The sequence below is a fragment of the Bos javanicus genome, chromosome 10 (assembly GCF_032452875.1).
Source record: "Bos javanicus breed banteng chromosome 10, ARS-OSU_banteng_1.0, whole genome shotgun sequence".
Lineage (NCBI taxonomy): Eukaryota > Metazoa > Chordata > Mammalia > Artiodactyla > Bovidae > Bos > Bos javanicus.
Window position 1 is genome coordinate 101,374,729 of NC_083877.1, and position 19,872 is coordinate 101,394,600.

The 19,872-nt window shown below is 50.1% G+C and overlaps 1 protein-coding gene across 1 annotated transcript in view; it reads left to right on the forward strand.

Moving 5' to 3' along the window:
• KCNK13 (potassium two pore domain channel subfamily K member 13) overlaps nucleotides 1-19,341 on the forward strand; it is a 106,722-nt gene extending 87,381 nt beyond the window's left edge. The window contains exon 2 of the mRNA XM_061429677.1: nucleotides 18,402-19,341. Within this exon, the coding sequence (XP_061285661.1) occupies nucleotides 18,402-19,252 (851 nt within the window). The 3' untranslated portion in view covers nucleotides 19,253-19,341. The remainder of the gene's footprint in view (nucleotides 1-18,401) is intronic.
• Nucleotides 19,342-19,872: the final 531 nt, after the last annotated feature.

Genomic DNA, 19,872 nt, shown 5'->3' on the forward strand with positions numbered 1-19,872 from the left:
CTGTTACTGAGATGAGAAAGGAGTCATAATCCTAAAAATAGCACATTCTACAAATGGCCTTAACTTGAGGAAGGACGCCTCACTTTGGAGTCCACAAGTGTACCTATCACAGGTGGACACTGAGAATACCTTTGGCCTGCTTGGTGCATTATGAGACACTTTAAATCAGCTGTGATGTCTTTGTGGTTGAGGAATGTTACCAACAGGGAAGCGATAGGTTCACCCACCCGACTGGTAGGAGAGCTGTGGATACCTAAGGTGAGCTCACCCCAGAATCCTGGGACCGTCGAATACAACAGAAGGAGCTAATGAGCTCAGATTCACGCCCTGCCTTCTTGAATCACAGCATGTTTGAACTTGAAGTTCCTTAGAGTACATCTGGGCCATCCTACCCCCATTTACCAAAGGGGCAACCAGAATGAGGTGTGGTCTCACACCCTTAGGGCATTCATAGTCTGCACTAGAACCCAGCCTCTAACTGGTGTGCTGAGCGGCTTTCAGCAGCTTTCCTAGCCTCTGGGGACTTCAGATTTCTCATGTGTCAGGAGAGTGAGAGTGCAGGTCGCTCAGTCACGTCTGTCTCTTTGCAACCCCATGAACTATACAGTTCATGGACTTCTCCAGGCCAGAATCCTGGAGTGGGCAGCCTTGCCCTTCTCCAGGGGATCTTCCCAACCCAGGGATTGAACCCAGGTTTCCCGCACTGCAGGCAGATTCTTTACCAGCTGAGCCACCAGGGAAGCCCAAGAACACTGGAGTGGGTAGCCTATCCCTTCTCCAGCGGATCTCCCCGGCCCAGGAATTGAACCGGGGTCTCCTGCATTGTAGGTGGATTCTTTACTCAGTGGGGATGATATTCCTACTTCTCAAGTGTGGATGAGGATTGAAGCACTTTCCTGTAAAGCGCTCAGCACCTTGCTGGCTCACAGTGTAAAGCGCCAGCCTCCGTCTCATCCTCACTGGACCCTGTTCTGCGCGCCTCAGGGAGCTGGAGGGAACAGTCAAGTAGCCTTGTGCGTAAGGACCCAGAGAGCTTTAACACTAAGGCAGCAGGTCATAGAACGGAGGAGGAAATTCCTAAAGCCGACCTACGTCCATTGTTTTTCTCATCACTAGATCGCGCATTCGTCAATGACATCGCTGTAAACAATGCAGTTACCGACTTCCTAAAGGCCAAGAGCTGTCTCGGTCCTCTCTTGGTCTGTGACATCGCTGAGCAAGCCTGTCTTCAATGGAAAGCCAGAACAGTGGTTCTCCTGCTTGAGGGTAACTGATGATATGGGCAGGAGACTAGGCCCAGCCCCAGAGACACGCTCCACTGGGCAAGGCTCAGGGTCTGCACCTAACAGGCTCCCAGGCAGTTTTGGTGCCAGGGGGTCAGGTACACAGTGCGGAGCGCTGCCTGGAACACGACTGCATGTGTGTGTGTGTGTGTGTGCACAGTCGTTCAGTCGTGTCCAACTCTTTACAACCCCAGGGACTATATATAGCCTGCCAGGCTCCTCTGTCCGTGGGATTTTCCAGCCACGAATACTGGAGAGGGTTGCCGTTTCCTCCTCCAGGGTATCTCCCAACCCAGGTATCAAACCCACATCTCCCGCGTCTCTGGCACTGGCAGGCGGGTTCTCTACTGCTGAGCCCCTGAGAAGCCCCAGGTCTGCTCCTTCACCGAGGTGAGCCTGCCCGGCGCTCAGCAGAGGCCCGTCGAGAAAGCTGACTCAGGACCAGTGCCCACCTCAGCCCTCGCTCACACTCCTCACGTCCCTCCCCTCAGCCCTGCGATAATCCAAAACCACTTACAAAAACTAAATCGTGCACAGCATCCACCAGGGGGTGGCCTGGCTGGGAGGTGCCCCTTCCATGCTTCATTTCCTTAGTCAGTGTAAGTGACGCACGCAGTAAAAAGTCCTTGAATATTTTAGGAAACATTTCAATCCAAAGAAGTGGAGCAGCTCCACCATGGCTGCAGCTGCTACGGCCCCACCGTTAACCCAGGGCTTCCAGGAGAGCTCATTTTGATACCACGTGCCACCTGAAGGGCTTTCCGTGTTGTGTATTAATAGACGAAAGAAACGGGGCTGCCTTTGCCTCTAGGCTTCCCTTATGGTTCAGCTGGTAGAGAACCCGCCTGCAATACAGGAGACCCAGGCTTGATTCCTGGGTCGGGAAGATTCCCTGGAGAAGGGAAAGGCTACCCACTCCAGTATTCTTGGGCTTCCCTGGGGCTCAGCTGGTGAAGAATCCACCTGCAATGTGGGAGACCTGGGTTCGACCCCTGGGTTGGGAAGATCCCCTAGAGAAGGGCAAGGCTACCCACTCCAGGATTCTGGCCTGGAGAGTTCCATGGACTGTGTAGTCCATGGGGTCGCAAACAGTCTGACAAGACTGAGTGACTTTCACTTTCACTTTTGCCTCTAGGACCCCAGAAGTATTAACCCTTCACTGGGATTTTTGGGGGGTAAATGCGGTGAGGGGTGGGGCTTGCTTTCGAACCTTCCCAGGCAGACATGCCCGCTGTCTCCAGCCCCCGCCCCGTGCTCTGACCGCAGCGGGTGGCGTTTCCTAAGCGGCACCGCGGTGCGTTTATCACAGTCACTGTGGTGCTGGTTTAAACGCGGGTTTTCTGGCCTCATCGGACCTCCTGAGTCAGAATCTCTGGGTGAGGCCTGGAAATCCTCAGTTTTTAAGCAGCTCCTCAGGGAGTTTTCGTGAGTACTCAACTTCAAAGCTTCTGTCCTGGGTGACTGTAGTTCCCTTCTACTTTATTCACTTCTCGGTGAATTTTCACCCTGTAAATGAAGGCGTGCTCAGACCTTCCATTCTTCCTGGAGCCTGACAGAAGGCTTCCGCCCGTCTTTCGTGTCGGGCAGGGGCTCAGGGAGGCGTCTGCTCGACCTGATAAGCGCAGGTTTCCTCCTCGCGTGTTGTCTCCAGCGCTTCACCTTCTGGATCGGGTTGGATGCTCCTGGGCGGCAGAAACTGTCTCTAACTACCCCACGCCTCTGCGCTTAGCACAGCGTTTTGTCGCCGTTTGATCGCGAAGTCGTATACCGCTTTTTGCAACACCATAGCCTGCAGCACGCCAGGCTCCCCTGTCCCTCACCATCTCCCGGAGTTTGTTCAAACTCGTGTCCATTGAGCTGGTGATGCCATCCAACCATCTCATCCTCCGTCGCCCCCTTCAATCTTTCCCAGCATCAGGGTCTCTTCCAATGAGTCAGCTCTTCTCATCAGGTGGCCAAAGTACTGGAGCTTCCGCTGAGGCTGTGCTGAGCAGCCATGATTTATTCCACATACAGGAGCCACAGGGGACAATGCCAGACCAGGAAGGAAAACTCAGAGAAGCCAGAGAAAGCGAGTTCTGTGTCCCATCGTCCCTTCTTGGTCATTTTCCAGTAGTTGGTTGTAAAGCAAGAACCAAGCCAAAGGAGAGACGGTCTTAGCTAGACTTTAGGAACTGACAGGGCTGCCTTCTCAGTCTATAAGGAGGACCCGGGTGACCACAAACATGGGGACGTGTGAAACCCCACGGAGCCAAAGAGACTTGTTTGGCAGAAGAATTCCTCTTGCAGAACTCAGCGAACAGCCTTTGGGACAGGAAAGGAGTGGCTTTGAAGGGTCTGGAAAGTCTTCATAGAGGGCTTTGAGTGGTCCTCTTGCCGCTTGCCTGAGTGCAGGGCTGACTCAGGGGGAGGTGAATGGAAGTCATTTCTCTCCTACGTGCTGTGCCAGCATTTGGTACCCAGCCACAGCTTCCCGTTAGAGGGTTCAGACTGGCTTGTCAAATAAAAATCCTGGCCAGGGTGTTAACGGTAGCCGTTTCTGGTATGATTATATTTTCTGAGTGGCCATTTATCATGAAACACTTCACTATAAACAGGTAAGAGTGGGTTGTGTAAGTTAGCCTCAGTTCACACCCTCGAGGCAGTTAGTCATCAAATAGCAGTGTCTCTCCTGGAGTCCGTTCTCGAGAGGTGGCTGCTTGGCACTATGAATATTGTCAGGAAAGGCTGCGCCAGGGGGAATCCTGGGTAGCATGGGGAATGTTAGAAGCGATTCGCCATTGGAGAAGTGAGTGCTGGGCATGATACAAGGGTGGCCAAACAGAGTGCGTGGACGCCAGCGCCTCGTGCGAATGAGTGCACCAAGCAAGCCTCGCGTGCTTTCAGCAGCCCTGGAGGCCTGGAGCCTCATTATTTCTGTCCCCTGGAAGTCAACAAGCAAAGAGGGAAAGGACAGAATAATTAAACAGGTCCTCAAGAGGGTGTCCAAGTGACCACGAAGTGTATGAAAAGCTGCTCAACTTTGTAGACATCAAGGAGGTGCCATTTAAATCATTATGTACCCACCAGCATGGTTATACTGGCAAGACTGTGAGGAACCGGAACTCTCAAACATTGGTGTGGGCAGGGTGAGTCAGCACTTCACTCTGCTGACCATATACACGTCCTGTGAGTCAGCAGTCCCCCTCCTAAGTAAGTGTATGTGAGACATGGGTGGTGTGTGCACCAGAAGACATGAACCAGAATGTCTGTAGAAACACTGTTCGTAACAACCCAAACTGGAGGCAACCAACCCGCCATCGCCCTCAGCGCGTGTCTGTTCCTTAACGTCAAAAAGATTCAACAACTTGCTTCATTAACGGGTGGACTTTCTATTAAATTCCAAATCCCTTGCAGGCCTCCTCTTGAAGTTCCTGGGAGTCCCCTGAAAAAATTACAAGTCCCAAAAAGAAGACATTTCGTTATCTATGTAGCAAACCACCCCAAAGTATTAACAGCAGCTTAAACCACTTGGGACGTTTCTCACAATTGTGTGGCTCTGTGGGCTCAGCTGCTGGTTGTTTGGCTCCACGAGGTATCAGCTGGTATAACTCACGCACGGCACTCAGCTGGGAGCGCGACTGCGGCTGAAGGTCCAGGAGGCTTCACTCGCATCTGCACGGGCTGGGATGGCTGAGGCCAGGCCTCCTTCTGCAGCTAAGGGGTCACGCTTCCTACACGGTGGCTCAGAGGTCCTGGGAGGGAAAGACAAAGTTTGGGGGCTTCTTGCCATTTAAGCCTGGAACTGCTGCAGCCTCCCTTCTACCGTGTTCTGTTGATCAGAGCAGGTCTCTAGGTCGCCCAGGGTTCTCAGGAAAGGAAGGAGGCTTCCTCCCCTCGAGCGCTTGCAGGCCTGGGAGCAGTCTGTTCAAAATGGCCTTTGGAACAACCGACCCAGGCAACAAGGGTAGGGCAGGGCTCAGGCCAGGCCTCACTCAGAAGGTTGCCTGGGCAGTGGCCTCGGTTTCCTCGCCTGTAACCACAGCTTGGGTGTGAAAGCTGTGAAGCCCCTTCCAGCTCTAACAGTTGTGGTTCCAAGGTCTGTGTAGAGACAGTGTGCCTAGTGAGGCTTCCATCATTGGAACCCCCTCCCCACCCCACCCAAGAACAATCCACGGGGTCTGCTCTTGCCTCCTTTTCCCATCCCAACTGAATGGTCCCTTCAATTGAAGGGTCTTTTGAAATTGAAGGGTCTTTTGGGAAAAAAAAAATCCACAAACTCCTTTCATCCCACACAAAGAGGCATTTCTGAATCAAAAAAAGATTATGAAGACATTTATTCAAGTCAAAGTTTGATTTCTTAGTGTAATGAGATAAACCAAGAGGAATGCTTCTTCCGGGCAGGTGTTTACATGCAATCTGAAGAAATGTCCCAGAATATTTTCAAAATATTTTAACATATTTTTTTCAGTTTAAAAGTAATTAAAGATTTAAAAAAAAAAAAAAAACCCATGGCCTACCACACTGGGTACTGTAGGCTTAAAAAAAAAGTGATGAAAGATAGAAAACATTAAGAAGCAATTACATCACCCATGCCATCACCACCCTAAAATGACCTGATTAAGACTTTGTCTCTTTCTGTTTGTTTTTTCTCTGTATTGGCAGACATTGTTGGTTCTGGGGCCCATCCCTTTTTCGGGGATGCTGGTAAACCCTAACCAGTCTGAGAAGAAATCCACGCCTTCTGTAGGTAACTAGTTTGAGAAGCGGACTTGTGACTTGTTGCTGCTTGTTGCTGGTATACGATGGAAATTTTGCCATGGGGCTTCTGGAAAGGCTTCTCTGCTCTGATAAAGATGTAAGCAAGGCAGGAACAAAACACGTGTTGACTCTGGACACGGGTGTGTGAGGGGGTCACTCCTGAAGCTGCTGGCATGGGTGGCTAGCCGACATGCTGATGGAGCCAAAGTCAGAAAAGGTGAAGTGATCGGGCTCATAGATCATGTTCCAAAGCCACCTAATTAACTGTTCCTGGAGCTGCCCTGTCTCCAAATGCCATGTTCTATGAGATAATATATCCCCTTCGTGTTTAAGCCACCCTTTTTTACGATTGTTGCTGCTGCTGCTACTGCTGCTAAGTCGCTTCAGTCGTGTCTGACTCTGCGACCCCATAGACGGCAGCCCACCAGGCTCCCCCGTCCCTGGGATTCTCCAGGCAAGAACACTGGAGTGGGTTGCCATTTCCTTCTCCAATGCATGAAAGTGAAAAGTGAAAGTGAAGTCGCTCAGTCGTGTCCAACTCCTAGCGACCCCATGGACTGCAGCCTACCAGGCTCCTCCATCCATGGGATTTTCCAGGCAAGAGTACTGGAGTGGGGTGCCCTAACCCTAACCCTACTGGCATCCAAAAACACCTTAACTGCTACAATACAGAGAACTGCATAAGTACATTTTGTGAGGTTCACTCTTTCATCCAACAAATAATCAATGAAGATGATCCAGACTAGTCTTTCTGTAGACACATCTTGGCTCTGCTTTTTTCCATTTAACATTTTCTCTAGTTGTTAAAAATTCTTTGTATGTGTAATTTTTTAAAAAATTATTTATTTTTTAATTGAAAGATAATAGCTTTACAGAATTTTGTTGTTTTCTGTTAAACCTCAACACAAATCAGCCATAGGTGTCCATGTAATTTTTAAATTGAGGTATAGTTGATATACAATATAAGTTACAGGTGTACGATATAGTGATTCACACTTTTTATAGGTTATACTCCATTTATAGTCATAGGATACTGCCTATATTCCCTATGTATGTATCCTTCTAGCTTATTTTGTACATAATGTATGTGTATATCATATATATGGAATTTTTAAATTTTTATTTTATTGAAGGACAGTTGTTTGTGATGTGTTAATTTCTGCTGCATAGTGTAGCGATTCAGTTACACATATGTGGGTATGCATTCTCTTCATATTTTCCATCATGGTCTATTACAGGGTGTTGCTCGGTCTCCTGTGCTGTGCGGTAGGACTCTTGTTGGGTGTTGCGCGGTCTCCTGTGCTGTGCGGTAGGACTCTTGTTGGGTGCTGAGCAGTCTCCTGTGCTGTGCGGTAGGACTCTTGTTGGGTGCTGAGCAGTCTCCTGTGCTGTGCGGTAGGACTCTTGTCGCCCCACTCTGCATATACCATTGGTGTCTGCTGACCCCACACTCCCTCCATCCCTCCCACACCCTCCCCTTGACAGCCACCAGTCTATTCCCTATGAGTCTGCTTGTTTCATAGATAAACTCGTCCGCGTCATGTTTCAGGTTTCACATATAAGTGATGTCGCATGCTATTTGCCTTTCTCTTTCTCTTCCTGATTTTCTTCACTTAGTATGATCGTCTCTGGGTCTATCCGTGTTGCTGCAGATAACATTATGTCATTCTTCTTGATGGCTGAGTGGTTTCCCACTATTTATATAGGCCGCGTCTTCTTTATCCATTCGTCTGTTGGGGGGCGTTTGGCTGTGAACTGTGGACAGCGCTGCCGTGAACACAGGCGTGCGGGCATCTTTTCAGATCACAGTTTGCCCAGATACTTGCCCAGGAGTGGGACCGCTGGACCACACGCCAGCTGTTTTCAGTTTCCTGAGGAACCTCTGTTGTTCTCGTGTGTCTGTTGGCCATCTGTATGTTTTCTTTGGAAGAATGTCCATTTATTTCTTCTGCCCATGTTTCACCTGGATTTTTTTTTATTATTGAATTGTATGAGCTGTTTGTACATTTTGGAAACTAAGCCCTTGCTGGTCACATCATTGGTGATATTTCCTCTTACTCTGTAGATGGTCGTTTCATTTGGCTCAGTTAGTAAAGAATCTGCCTGAAATACAGGAGACCTGGGCTCGATCCCTGGGTTGGGAAGATCCCCTGGAGAAGGGAAAGGCTACTCACTCCAGTATTCTGGCCTGGAGAATCCCGTGGACGCTATAGTCCATGGGGTCGCAAAGAGTCGGACACGACTGAGCGACTTTCACTTCACTTTGCTGTGCAAAGGCTTGTAAATTTGATTAGGTCCCATTTGTTTATTTTTGCTTTTATTTTTATTGCCTTGGGAGACAGACCTAAGAAAACATTGCTACGATTTATGTCAAAGAATGTTTTCCTGTTTTCTCTTTTAGGAGCTTTATGCTGTCATGTCTCGTACTTAAATCTTAGGCCGTTCTGAGTTACTCTTGTGTGTGGTGTGAGAATGTTCCAGCTTCCCTGGTTTACACGCGGCTGTCGAGTTTCCTAGCACCACTTGCTGAGAAGCTGTATTTTCCCCATTGTGTGTTCTCGCCTCACTTGCCGACAATTACTTGGCCGTAGGTGGGTGGCTTTATGTCTGGCGTTCTGCTCTGCTCCGCTGGTCCACAGGTCTGTTTTTGTGCAAGGACCCCTCTGCTTGATCGCTGGAGCTTTGCGGTGTTGTCTGAAGTCTGGAAGGATGTTGCAGCCTGCTTCTTTCTTTTTCCTCAGGACTGCTTTGGCGATTCTCAGTCTTTTGTGGTTTCATATAGATTTTAGAATTACTTGTTTTAGTTCTGTTGTGTGTATATAATTCTAACGGCTTCATCTTAGCGGCTACTTTTACTTGGTTGCAGCCCTATTACCTGCCATTTAGGTTGCTAAAGATTTTCACTGTTAAAAGTAAAGACAGGGTGACATCAGTGTACATAATTAGTCACATTTCTGATAGTTTTGAAGAATATTCCTTAAAAATTATAAATATAAAGATATAAATATTTTTAAGATGTCCGATACATATTCTCAAATTGCTTTCTAGACAATGCATGCTCATTTGTAGGTCTCCGCACAGTGTTTGAGATTTGCTACTGCATCTGAGGGCACTCTCATAATACACATTTTTCCCCAAATGTTTCTAGAAAAAATTATGATGAAAGTCTACAGGACACATTTGATCAACAACTCAGTGGCATAAAAAAAGAAAAATGGGAAGGGAGACCGTGAACAAAGGAAAGAGATGTAACAGGTATACTTCGTGGACCTGTTAGGATCCTGATTCGTACCGGTGATCTGTGCAGTTTCGAGAGACTGGAGTATGGACTGGGTGTTAGTGTTGCGGAGCTGGTGTTAATCTAGTTAGGTGTGATAATGATATAGTGGTTACATTGGGAAAATAAGGTGCTTGTCAGTTACAGATGCATCATTATTAATGGATGAGATGGCATGCTGTCTAGGGTTTATCAATACTTTAAAAAGCTCCAGCAAGTAAAGGGGGTGGGGTGGGATAGGAGAAACATGATTGGCAAGATGTTGACAGCTGCCAAAACCAGGAAACACGAGTTTATTGTTGTGTTCTCTCTAGCTTTGTGTATACTTGAAAAGTATAACATGAAACTTTTCGATTTTTCACCCTAATTAAGTTTTTGAGAGAATATTTAGACAGTATGTGCTCAAGGGGCAGGAGACGGCAGGTCTTGCTCTGTCCTCCTGGTCCAGGTGAGGGGCTCTATGGGGGTGGCGGGCCCCTGGCCAGGCCTGCCACTTCCTTCCAGACCCCAAGGACACACCCAGGATCAGGAGCCACCCTGAGGTTGCAATCACATCGGAAACAGATCTGGAGTAGTCAAGGGGGCCAGACGGAAGCAGACCACCAGGTGAGCCCCGCCTCGGCCTCCAGACCACACTGTGCCCGCGACCCCCAGTCAGCTGGGCCGTGCGCTCCCAGACTCGGGGGCTGGACACAAGCCCCGTGACCTCAGACCTGAAGCTCAGGGACGCATACACTGGAAAGCACCCCCTCTGACAGTCACCGTCGTGCGTGTGTGAAACACGAGGGGACCGAATGCGTGGGCGCAACAGGCCTTTAACACCGACTGGACGGCAGCGCGCGTGGGAGGGGCACGTACGTTCCGCGTTGTGCGTCTGAGTCAGTGAGGACGGCGGCGGCGGCGTCTGACGTCGGCCGCTCCCCGGCCGTGTGGGTCTGGCAGCCCCTCGGGTGGGTGTCTGTGTGGACCACGGGACGTCAGACTCGGCTCGTTTCCCTCCGTGGGGTCTACTTTCAGCGCGTCTGCTACTGACGGCGGCTTTCCCTGCAGTGCAGTCAGGTGGGAGGTCACGGGCCTGGAGACGAGACAGGCCTCGGGTCTAACTTGGCTTCACCGCTGGGAGCGGCGTGGGGATGAGGAGTCAGTGAACCGGGCAGACAGCACGTTCTGATAACGCCTGTGCCCTTTTCCCCACCGAGGAGGGCCCTGAGGCTTATTATTTCCAATCCAAGGCGTTCGTAATGCCCAGTAATAGGGGGCTCAAAAAAGGGGAGACTTTCTATGAAAAAGCCTGCCTTATTAGCTGACACACTTTTGAGCTCTGAGAGAAGTCCGAGCTATGGAAACACCTCTAACTGCAACCACCGGGAAGCGGTCTCCGGTTGCTTCTGTGAACACCACTGCTTGTACCGTCTTCTGTTATTTTTGCTGATTAAAAAGAGGGCAGTGATCATGAAAATTCGGTAGGTAATCAACAGTCATGAATTATCCCTTCTTTCATAAAGTTGAATGTTTTAAAACCAGCCAAACAAGAAAGAATCTGGAGATTTTAAATTCCTGGAACAATCAACAGGAATAAAGATGATGTGGTGTGTATTACTCAGCCATAAAAAGGAATGAGAAAGGAATGCCATTTGCAGAGATGTGGATGGACCTAGAGATTGTCATAGAGACTGAAGTCAGTCAGAAAGAGAAAAATATATCATCACTTACTTGTGGAATCTATAAAAAATGGTATGCGTGCATGCCAGTCATGTCCAACTCTTTGCAACCCCCATGAACTGTCTACAGAATTTTCCAGGGAAGAATATTGGAATGAGTTGCAATTTTCTACTCCAGGGGCTCTTTCCCACCCAGGGATCGAACCCATGTGTCTCGCATTGGCAGGTGGGTTCTTTACCACTGAGCCTGGGAAGCCCAGAAAAATAGTGTAGATGAAGTTATTTGCAAAGCAGAAATAGTCTCAGATGTAGAGAACAAACCTGGTTAGCACGGTGGGAGGTGACACATGTGAAAATAGAGAGCTAATGGGAGCCTGCTGGACAGCACAGGGACGAGACCCAGCAGCCTGCGGTGACCTGAATGGGAAGCAACTCTGACAAGGAGAGGGTGTGGGTATACGTGTAGATGAGCCACTTTGCTGAACAGAAGGAAATAGCCCAGTATTGGAAAACAGCTGTACTTCAATCTTCCATCAATCTGTCAGTCCCTGGAACATGTCATAGCATCACTAGGAGTCTCACTCATCATCAGCTTATCAAGCATGTCAGCTGCCTTCAGCACTGTCCCCCTGTGTATCACGGGCATTTGTCCCAAGGAAGGCTGCATCCGGGGCCCTGAAGCCAGGGCAGGACCATCGTGCTTTGCTACAGCCCTGGCCTCACCCTGCCTTGATTCGTGGAGGCAGTTTATCTGTCCCAGTCTGGATGCCGGGCTCCCAGAAGGAGGACCCCATCCAGGCCATCCTGGTGTGGCCCAGGCGCCTGGCGCCAGGTCCCGAAGCTGACAGCCGCGCAGTGAGTCATTGCTCTTGCCTTTGCTGGTCGTGGTTCAGTCGCTCAGCCGTGTCCGGCTCTTTGAACCCCGTGGACTGCAGCATGCCAGGTCAGGAGCTACATTCACTCCCTTTGCTCTGCTCACCAAGAGGAGAATCATTGAGTCCTCTTTGCGTCAGGAAGGAAGGCTTTTCAATACTAACATATTGTCAGCAGCACTGGGTCCCCACTGCCATGCAGAGTTTTCTCTACTCACGGCGGGTCGGGGATCCCTCTCGTTGCCATGTGCAGACTTCTCACCGCAATGGCGTCTCGGGCTGTGGAACTCAGGCTCAGGGCCCGTGGGCCCCCGTGGCTGTGGTGTGGGGGCTTTGGTGTTGTGTGTGTGGGCTTTGGTGTTGTGGTGTGTGGGCTTTGGTGTTGTGGTGTGTGTGGGTTTTGGTGGCTGTGGTGTGTGGGCTTTGGTGGTTATAGTGTGTGGGTTTTGGTGGCTGTGGTGTGTGGGCTTTGGTGTTGTGGTGTGTGGGCTCTGGTGGTTGGTGTGTGGGCCCAGTCATTGGGGCACATGGGCCCTACCGCCCTGTGACGTGTGGGATCTTCTTAGGCCAGGGATCGAACTGGTGTCCTTTGCATTGCAAGATGGATTCTTAACCACTGGACCATCAGGAAGTGAAGCCGCTCGGTTGTGTCCAACTCTTTGCGACCCCGTGGACTGTAGCACCAGGCTCCTCTGTCCATGGAACTCTCCAGGCAAGAATCCTGGAGTGGGTTGCCATTTCCTTCTCCAGGGGGTCTTCCCGACCAGGGATGGAACCCAGGTCTCCCGCATTGTGGGCAGACGCTTTACTGTCTGAGACCCCAGGGAAGCCCCTGGAACACCAGGGAAGCCCAGAAAGAATGATTCACTACAAGAAAACGGCCCTCTTGAACCCTGCATTACACGAGTAAGTTCTCCTCTGATCATTGGCAAGTGTTTCCTCTCGCCCCTCTGTGTATACAGCTGCTGCTATTTCTGGGCTATGCCCATTTCAGTGACTTTACCCAGTTTCTGGAATGTTGTTGGGTCAATAAATGGCCCCAGATAAACACTGCTCCTTTTTCCTGTGCGTTGCCTCAGTTCTGTTTCAGTGAAGAGAGCCGAGGTACCCTGCTAGCTTTACAGCCTTGGGTAAGGACTCCAGGTTTCCTCTTTACATCGTCTTCATGCAGGGCCATGCAGAAGCTTTACTGGCTTCAGGAATTCACTGAGCCGGAGGAGGTGCCCCTGCGCCCCTAGATCAGGAACCAATCACTCAACACTTCGCCAGCCCCGCTGTGTTCCTGGACTAAGTAGAAAAAACCACCGCTCTCAGTTCAGTCTGTAAACTCAGTATTTTCTTAATCCTCTGCTACTTCAGCCGCCTCATTTCAACTCGAGCTTGGGGATAAGAACTAAAGATACTAACAAAGACAAGCAACAAAGACAGAATTCCTTACATCAAACGAGGGTATCTAATAATGAAGCCTACACTGCCAAGAGTCACTGAGCACCTTTAAGTTTCAAAACAAGCGTTCCAGAGAAGAGATGATGGTCTGACATTCTACCACTAAGGGCCAGAATCATACCTGCCAGCAGAATTATCCCCAGTCCCTTGTTCCTTCCTTACCAGGTCATCCTGCTCATTCCACTCCATGCCATCCAGCTAAAAAGCTAAGATGTGGTGTCTTCCTCCAGCCTCTTGGAGGAATTAATTATATGCTAAGGAGTAGCTCATGCTATTAATGTCCTGTAATGTGGTTTAGGACTTCCCTGGTGGCTCAGGCGGTAAAGAATCTGCCTGCAGTGCAGGAGACAGGGGTTCTAGCCTTGGGTCAAGAAGATCCCTGTAGAAAGAAATGGCAGCCCACTCCAGTTTTCTTGCCTGGAGAATCCCATGGACAGAGGAGCCTGGCGGACTACAGTCCATGGGGTCACACAGAGTCAGATACAATTGAGTGACTAACAAGCTGAGAAAGGATAGTTGAATTTAATTGGAAAACTAAATAGTAACTCTATTCCTTTCCAAGGCAAACCATTCAATAGCACAGTAATCCAAGCCTGTGCCCCAACCAGCAATGCTGAAGAAGCTGAAGTTGAACAGTTCTATGAAGACCTACAAGACCTTTTAGAACTAACACCCCCAAAAGATGTCCTTTTCATTATAGGGGACTGGAATGCAAAAGTAGGAAGTCAAGAAACACCTGGGGTAACAGGCAAATTTGGCCTTGGAATACAGAATGAAGCAGGGCAAAGGCTAATAGAGTTTTGCCAAGAGAACACACTGATCATAGCAAACACCCTCTTCCAACAACACAACAGAAGACTCTACACATAGACATCACCAGATGGTCAACACCGAAATCAGACTGATTATATTCCTTGCAGCCAAAGATGGAGAAGGTCTATACAGTCAGCAAAAACAAGACCAGGAGCTGACTGTGGCTCAGATCATGAACTCCTTATTGCCAAATTCAGACTTAAATTGAAGAAAATAGGGAAAATCACTAGACCATTCAGGTATGACCTAAATCAAACCTCTTATGATTATACAGTGGAAGTGAGAAATAGATTTAAGGGACTAGATCTGATAGATAGAGTGCCTAATGAACTATGGACTGAGGCTCGTGACATTGTACAGGAGACAGGGATCAAGACCATCCCCAAGAAAAAGAAATGCAAAAAAGCAAAATGGCTGTCTGGGGAGGCCTTACAAATAGCTGTGAAAAGAAGAGAAGTGAAAAGCAAAGGAGAAAAGGAAAGATATAAACATCTGAATGCAGAGTTCCAAAGAATAGCAAGGAGAGATAAGAAAGCCTTCTTCAGTGATCAATGCAAAGAAATAGAGGAAAACAACAGAATGGGAAAGACTCGAGATCTCTTCAAGAAAATTAGATACCAAGGGAACATTTCATGCAAAGATGGGCTTGATAAAGGACAGAAATGGTATGGGCCTAACAGAAGCAGAAGATATTAAGAAGAGGTGGCAAGAATACACAGAAGAACTGTACAAAAAAGATCTTCATGACCCAGATAATCATGATGGTGTGATCACTGACCTAGAGCCAGACATCCTGGAATGTGAAGTCAAGTGGGCCTTAGAAAGCATCACTACAGACAAAGCTAGTGGAGGTGATGGAATTCCAGTTGAGCTATTTCAAATCCTGAAAGATGATGCTGTGAAAGTGCTGCACTCAATATGCCAGCAAATTTGGAAAACTCAGCAGTGGCCGCAGGACTGGAAAAGGTCAGTTTTCATTCTAATCCCAAAGAAAGGCAATGCCAAAGAATACTCAAACTACCACACAATTGCACTCATCTCACACGCTAGTAAAGTAATGCTCAAAATTCTCCAAGCCAGGCTTCAGCAATACGTGAACCATGAACTTCCAGATGTTCAAGCTGGTTTTAGAAAAGGCAGAGAACCAGAGATCAAAATGCCAACATCTGCTGGATCATGGAAAAAGCAAGAGAGTTCCAGAAAAACATCTATTTCTGCTTTATTGACTATGCCAAAGCCTTTGACTGTGTGGATCACAATAAACTGTGGAAAATTCTGAAAGAGATGGGAACACTAGACCACCTGACCTGCCTCTTGAGAAACCTACATGCAGGTCAGGAAGCAACAGTTAGGACTGGACATGGAACAACAGACTGGTTCCAAATAGGAAAAGGAGTACGTCAAGGCTGTATATTGTCACTCTGCTTATTTAACTTCTATGCAGAATACATCATGAGAAACACTGGGCTGGAAGAAGCACAAGCTGGAATCAAGATTGCTGGGAGAAATATCAATAACCTCAGATATGCAGATGACACCACCCTTATGGCAGAAAGTGAAGAAGAACTAAAGAGCCTCTTCATGAAAGTGAAAGAGGAGAGTGAAAAAGTTGGCCTAAAGCTCAGCGTTCAGAAAACGAAGATCATGGCATCTTGTCCCATCACTTTATGGAAAATAGATGGGGAAACAGTGGAAACAGTGTCAGACTTTATTTTTGGGGGCTCCAAAATCACTGCAGATGGTGATTGCAGCCATGAGATTAAAAGACGCTTACTCCTTGGAAGGAAAGTTATGACTGACCTAGATAGCATATTAAAAAGCAGAGACATTACTTTGCCAACAAAGGTCCGTCTAGTCAAGGCTATGGTTTTTCCAGTCGTCATGTATGGATGTGAGAGTTGGACTGTGAAGAAAGCTGAGCGCCAAAGAACTGATGCTTTTGAACTGTGGTGTTGGAGAAGACTCTTGAGAGTCCCTTGGACTCCAAGGAGATCCAACCAGTCCATTCTAAAGGAGATTGGCCCTGGGTGTTCTTTGGAAGGAATGATGCTAAAGCTGAAACTCCAATACTTTGGCCACTTCATGCGAAGAATTGACTCATTGGAAAAGACTCTGATGCTGGGAGGGATTGGGGGCAGGAGGAGAAGGGATCAACAGCGGATGAGATGATTGGATGGCATCACCGACTCAATGGACTTGGGTTTGAGTAAACTCCAGGAGCTGGTGATGGACAGGGAGGCCTGGAGTGCTGCGATTCATGGGGTTGCAAATAGTCGACACGACTGAGGGACTGAACTGAACTGAACTGAAACATTAACACGGTGTGCGCATCCGGGTGTTGGGGAAAGGCGGCCCTCTGGCGCCCCCTCAGGGAGCAGCAGTTACAATCTCAGGAGCTCAGGGACAGGTCGGATCTGACTCCGTCCGTGGATACGCTGGGGGCCCCACCGGCTCAGCCACAGCAACAAAGCAAAGCGTTTGTTTGCCAATAGCAGGCTGTTACCAGGAAAGAGGATTGTGGGCGAATCCAAGAGATCCCAGCGATGGGGCCTCAGCTAGGAGACAGGACCTGATTATGCAAACAGCGAGGTTTGATTTGAATTTTAAAAACGGAACCCAGGGAGGCATGCTGAGGACTTACTTTTCAAATGATGTGTTTGTTTTTTTTTTTCCAAAAGGACTTTGATGCCTGTCCCCTCAGACAAATAAGATCCCTTAGGTTTACTGAATCAGTTACTTGGAAGGAATTTGTGTCCCTCAGGGTGGGCTGAAGCTTAGCGCCCCTGAGTGACAAGTGCTGAGTGTCTTCCTCTTCCGTTTCTCCTTTTTCTTAGTGGTGTCCACTGTCCTACAATTGGTATTCTTAATTACATGTCTGTGTGTGGGAGTAGAAAGGTCAAGAAGGTCACAACTGTGAACAGGAAGAGACAAAGGCAAGAGAGACTTTATCAAACTCTAACCACCAATCCCTCAGCACTCCCAGAACATGAGAATTTTGTTTAAAAGGTGGGGAAATCTTGAGAAAAATGTTGATTTCCACATCTGCTGGCACGTGCTGTTTCTGTCTGAAGCATCACCAGCACCACACACGAGTGTGCGCACACACGCACCTCCTTGCCTTGCCTGCCAGATTCTTCTTTAGCTTTCTGTTTAGACTTCACTTCCCAGACCCTAAATCTGAGAACGGTTTCCCTCTTAGCATTTCCCGTAGGACCCTGTACATTCTCCAGCACAACGCCTATCACAGAATAAACACTTTACTACATGAGAGCTCCATGAAGGCAGGGACCAGATCTGCCTTTTCCCGCCATTCTAGTCCCAGTTCCTGGAATGGCAGCCAATAAGTGTTTGTAGAGTAAGTGAATTCCCATGAGTCTCTGTAAGACTTCTTTATAGAGCCTTTGTGTATCTCTCTGAATAATGTCTGTTCAGTCTGGTTGTTTGGGTTGTCTACTGTACAAGAACATCTAGCAGAATTGGGAGGGGGGCTGGAATGCAGTCCATGTTCTCACCACCAGGCCATTGTCACTGGCTTGGAGCCCACTTGGAGGAAGAGGTGTCTTTTTCTGATTGGCAGTGCCACACCATACCGGCTTTGAGCAGCCCAGCTCTGATCAACACTTCATGTCTTCAAAAGGAAGTGGGAATTCTCCCTCCCATTCCTAGAAAGGCTGGGACGGAGTGTTTTTAAGGGAACTGTTTCTTTAGGTCCTCTGAAGTGAAAGTCGCTCAGTCGTGTCCGACTCTTTGTGACCCCGTGGGCTATACAGTCCCTGGGATTCTCCAGGCCAAAACACCGGAGTGGGTAGCCCTTCTCTTCTCCAGGGGATCTTCCCGACCCAGGCATCGAGCCCAGGTCTCCCGCATTGCAGGCGGATTCTATACCAACTGAGCTATCAGGGAAGCCCCCTCATTAGCTTTTTCTTAAACCTGAAGTGAAGGGAAGTGAAAGTCTGACTCTTTGTAACCCCATGGACTTCTCCAGGCCAGAATACTGGAGTGGGTAGCCTTTCCTTTCTCCAGGGCATCTTCCCGACTCAGGGATGGAAGCGGGGTCTCCCGCATTGCAGGCCGATTCTTTACCAGCTGAGCCACCAGAGAAGCCCAAGAATATTGGCGTGGGGAGGCTATCCCTGCTCCCGGGGATCTTCTCCACCCAGGGATGGAACCCAGGTCTCCCGCATTGCAGGCAGATTCTCCACCAGCTGAGCCACCAGGGAAGGCCCACCGCCGGCCATCAAGGCCGAGACTCTGACCCCGTTCGCGGCCAAGCCGGCCCTCACTCTCCTCCGATTTCTGTCTCCTGCAGGGTTTGGGATGGCCACTCCAGCGACAGTGGGCGGGAAGGTCTTCCTGATCGGCTACGGCCTCCTCGGGTGCTCCAGCACCCTCCTGTTCTTCAACCTCTTCCTGGAGCGCCTGATCACCGGCATCGCCCACGTCACGAGGTGGTGCGGCGCCCGGCGGCCAGGGAGGCGGGCGGGCCGGCGCGCGCGGAGCCCGGGGCGGGCGGCGGCGGCCGGGAAGCCGTCCGTGCGCGTCGTGCTGCTGGCGCTGGGCGCCGCCTCCCTGGCGCTGTGCTGCGGGGCCGCCGCCCTGTACGCGGCCGCCGAGGGCTGGGGCTACCTGGACGCGCTCTACTTCTGCTTCGTGGCCTTCAGCACCATCGGCTTCGGGGACCTGGTCAGCGGCCAGCAGGCGCGCTACGACGGCCAGGGCCTCTACCGCGTGGCCAACTTCGTCCTCCTGCTCTCGGGCGTCTGCTGCCTCTACTCGCTGTTCAACGTCGTGTCCATCCTCGTCCGGCAGGCGGTGAACTGGGCCCTGGGCCGGGCGGCCGGCGCGGGCTGCCGGCGGGGCCGGGGCCGCGGCGGGCCGCCCCGCAGGAACGCCGTGGGGCCGGGCCGCGTGCGCAGCGGGGCCGCGGAGGCGGACGGCAGCTCGGGCGCGCGGCGCCTCTCGGGCGAGATGGTCTCCATGAAGGACCTGCTGGCGGCCAACAAGGCCTCCCTGGCCGCCCTCCAGAAGCAGCTGTCCGAAGCGGCCAGCGGCCGCCCGCGCCGGGCGAGCACGCCGCCTGCGGACGACGAGTTCTCCGGGGGCGTGGGCGCCTTCGCCGTCATGAACGGCAGGCTGGCGGAGACGAGCGCCGGCAGCTAGGAGCGCGGCGCCCCCGGGCGCCTCCTGGAGCTGCTCCTTCCCGCCTGGAGCCCCACTGGAGAGGTCTCTTCTTCTCCAGCAGGCTGCCCCGTCCCAGGGCTGCGGGACCGTGAAGCCTCGATGCCTCTCTCCTTACCTCCATCCTTCTTTAAGTCTGAATTCACTCTAGAAATGAACCACACAAGCAGTCAGTGCGTGGTCTCCTGACTCGTCTTGCTCCAGAATTTGAACCCAAGAGACGGACGGCTTACTTAAGCCTCGATTTCCTGCTGTTCCGTTCTTCATCTGGAAATACAGATCCTGAAGATGCGAGTTCTCCCCTGGAAGTCCGAACGACTGAGTTCACAGCCTCTCCGAGGCCTTTCAGCGAAGGCAGAACGCGACTGGGCTTTCTTTTTGCTGAGCTGCCTTCTGAGCAGATGTTTCTGGGGTGCTGCAGCTACGGAAATCACCTGTTCCTCCTTATGCCTGCTTCTCTGTTTTTGTTTTTCTGTTCTTTTATTTGTAAGATCTTGAGGCTTGACTGAGGTGCATGTGGACCTCAGCATGGTTAAGAAAATAAAATTCAGCTTCAGGCCTTTAAACCGCAGCAAGGTGATGGGGAGAGTCCGCTGTTGGCC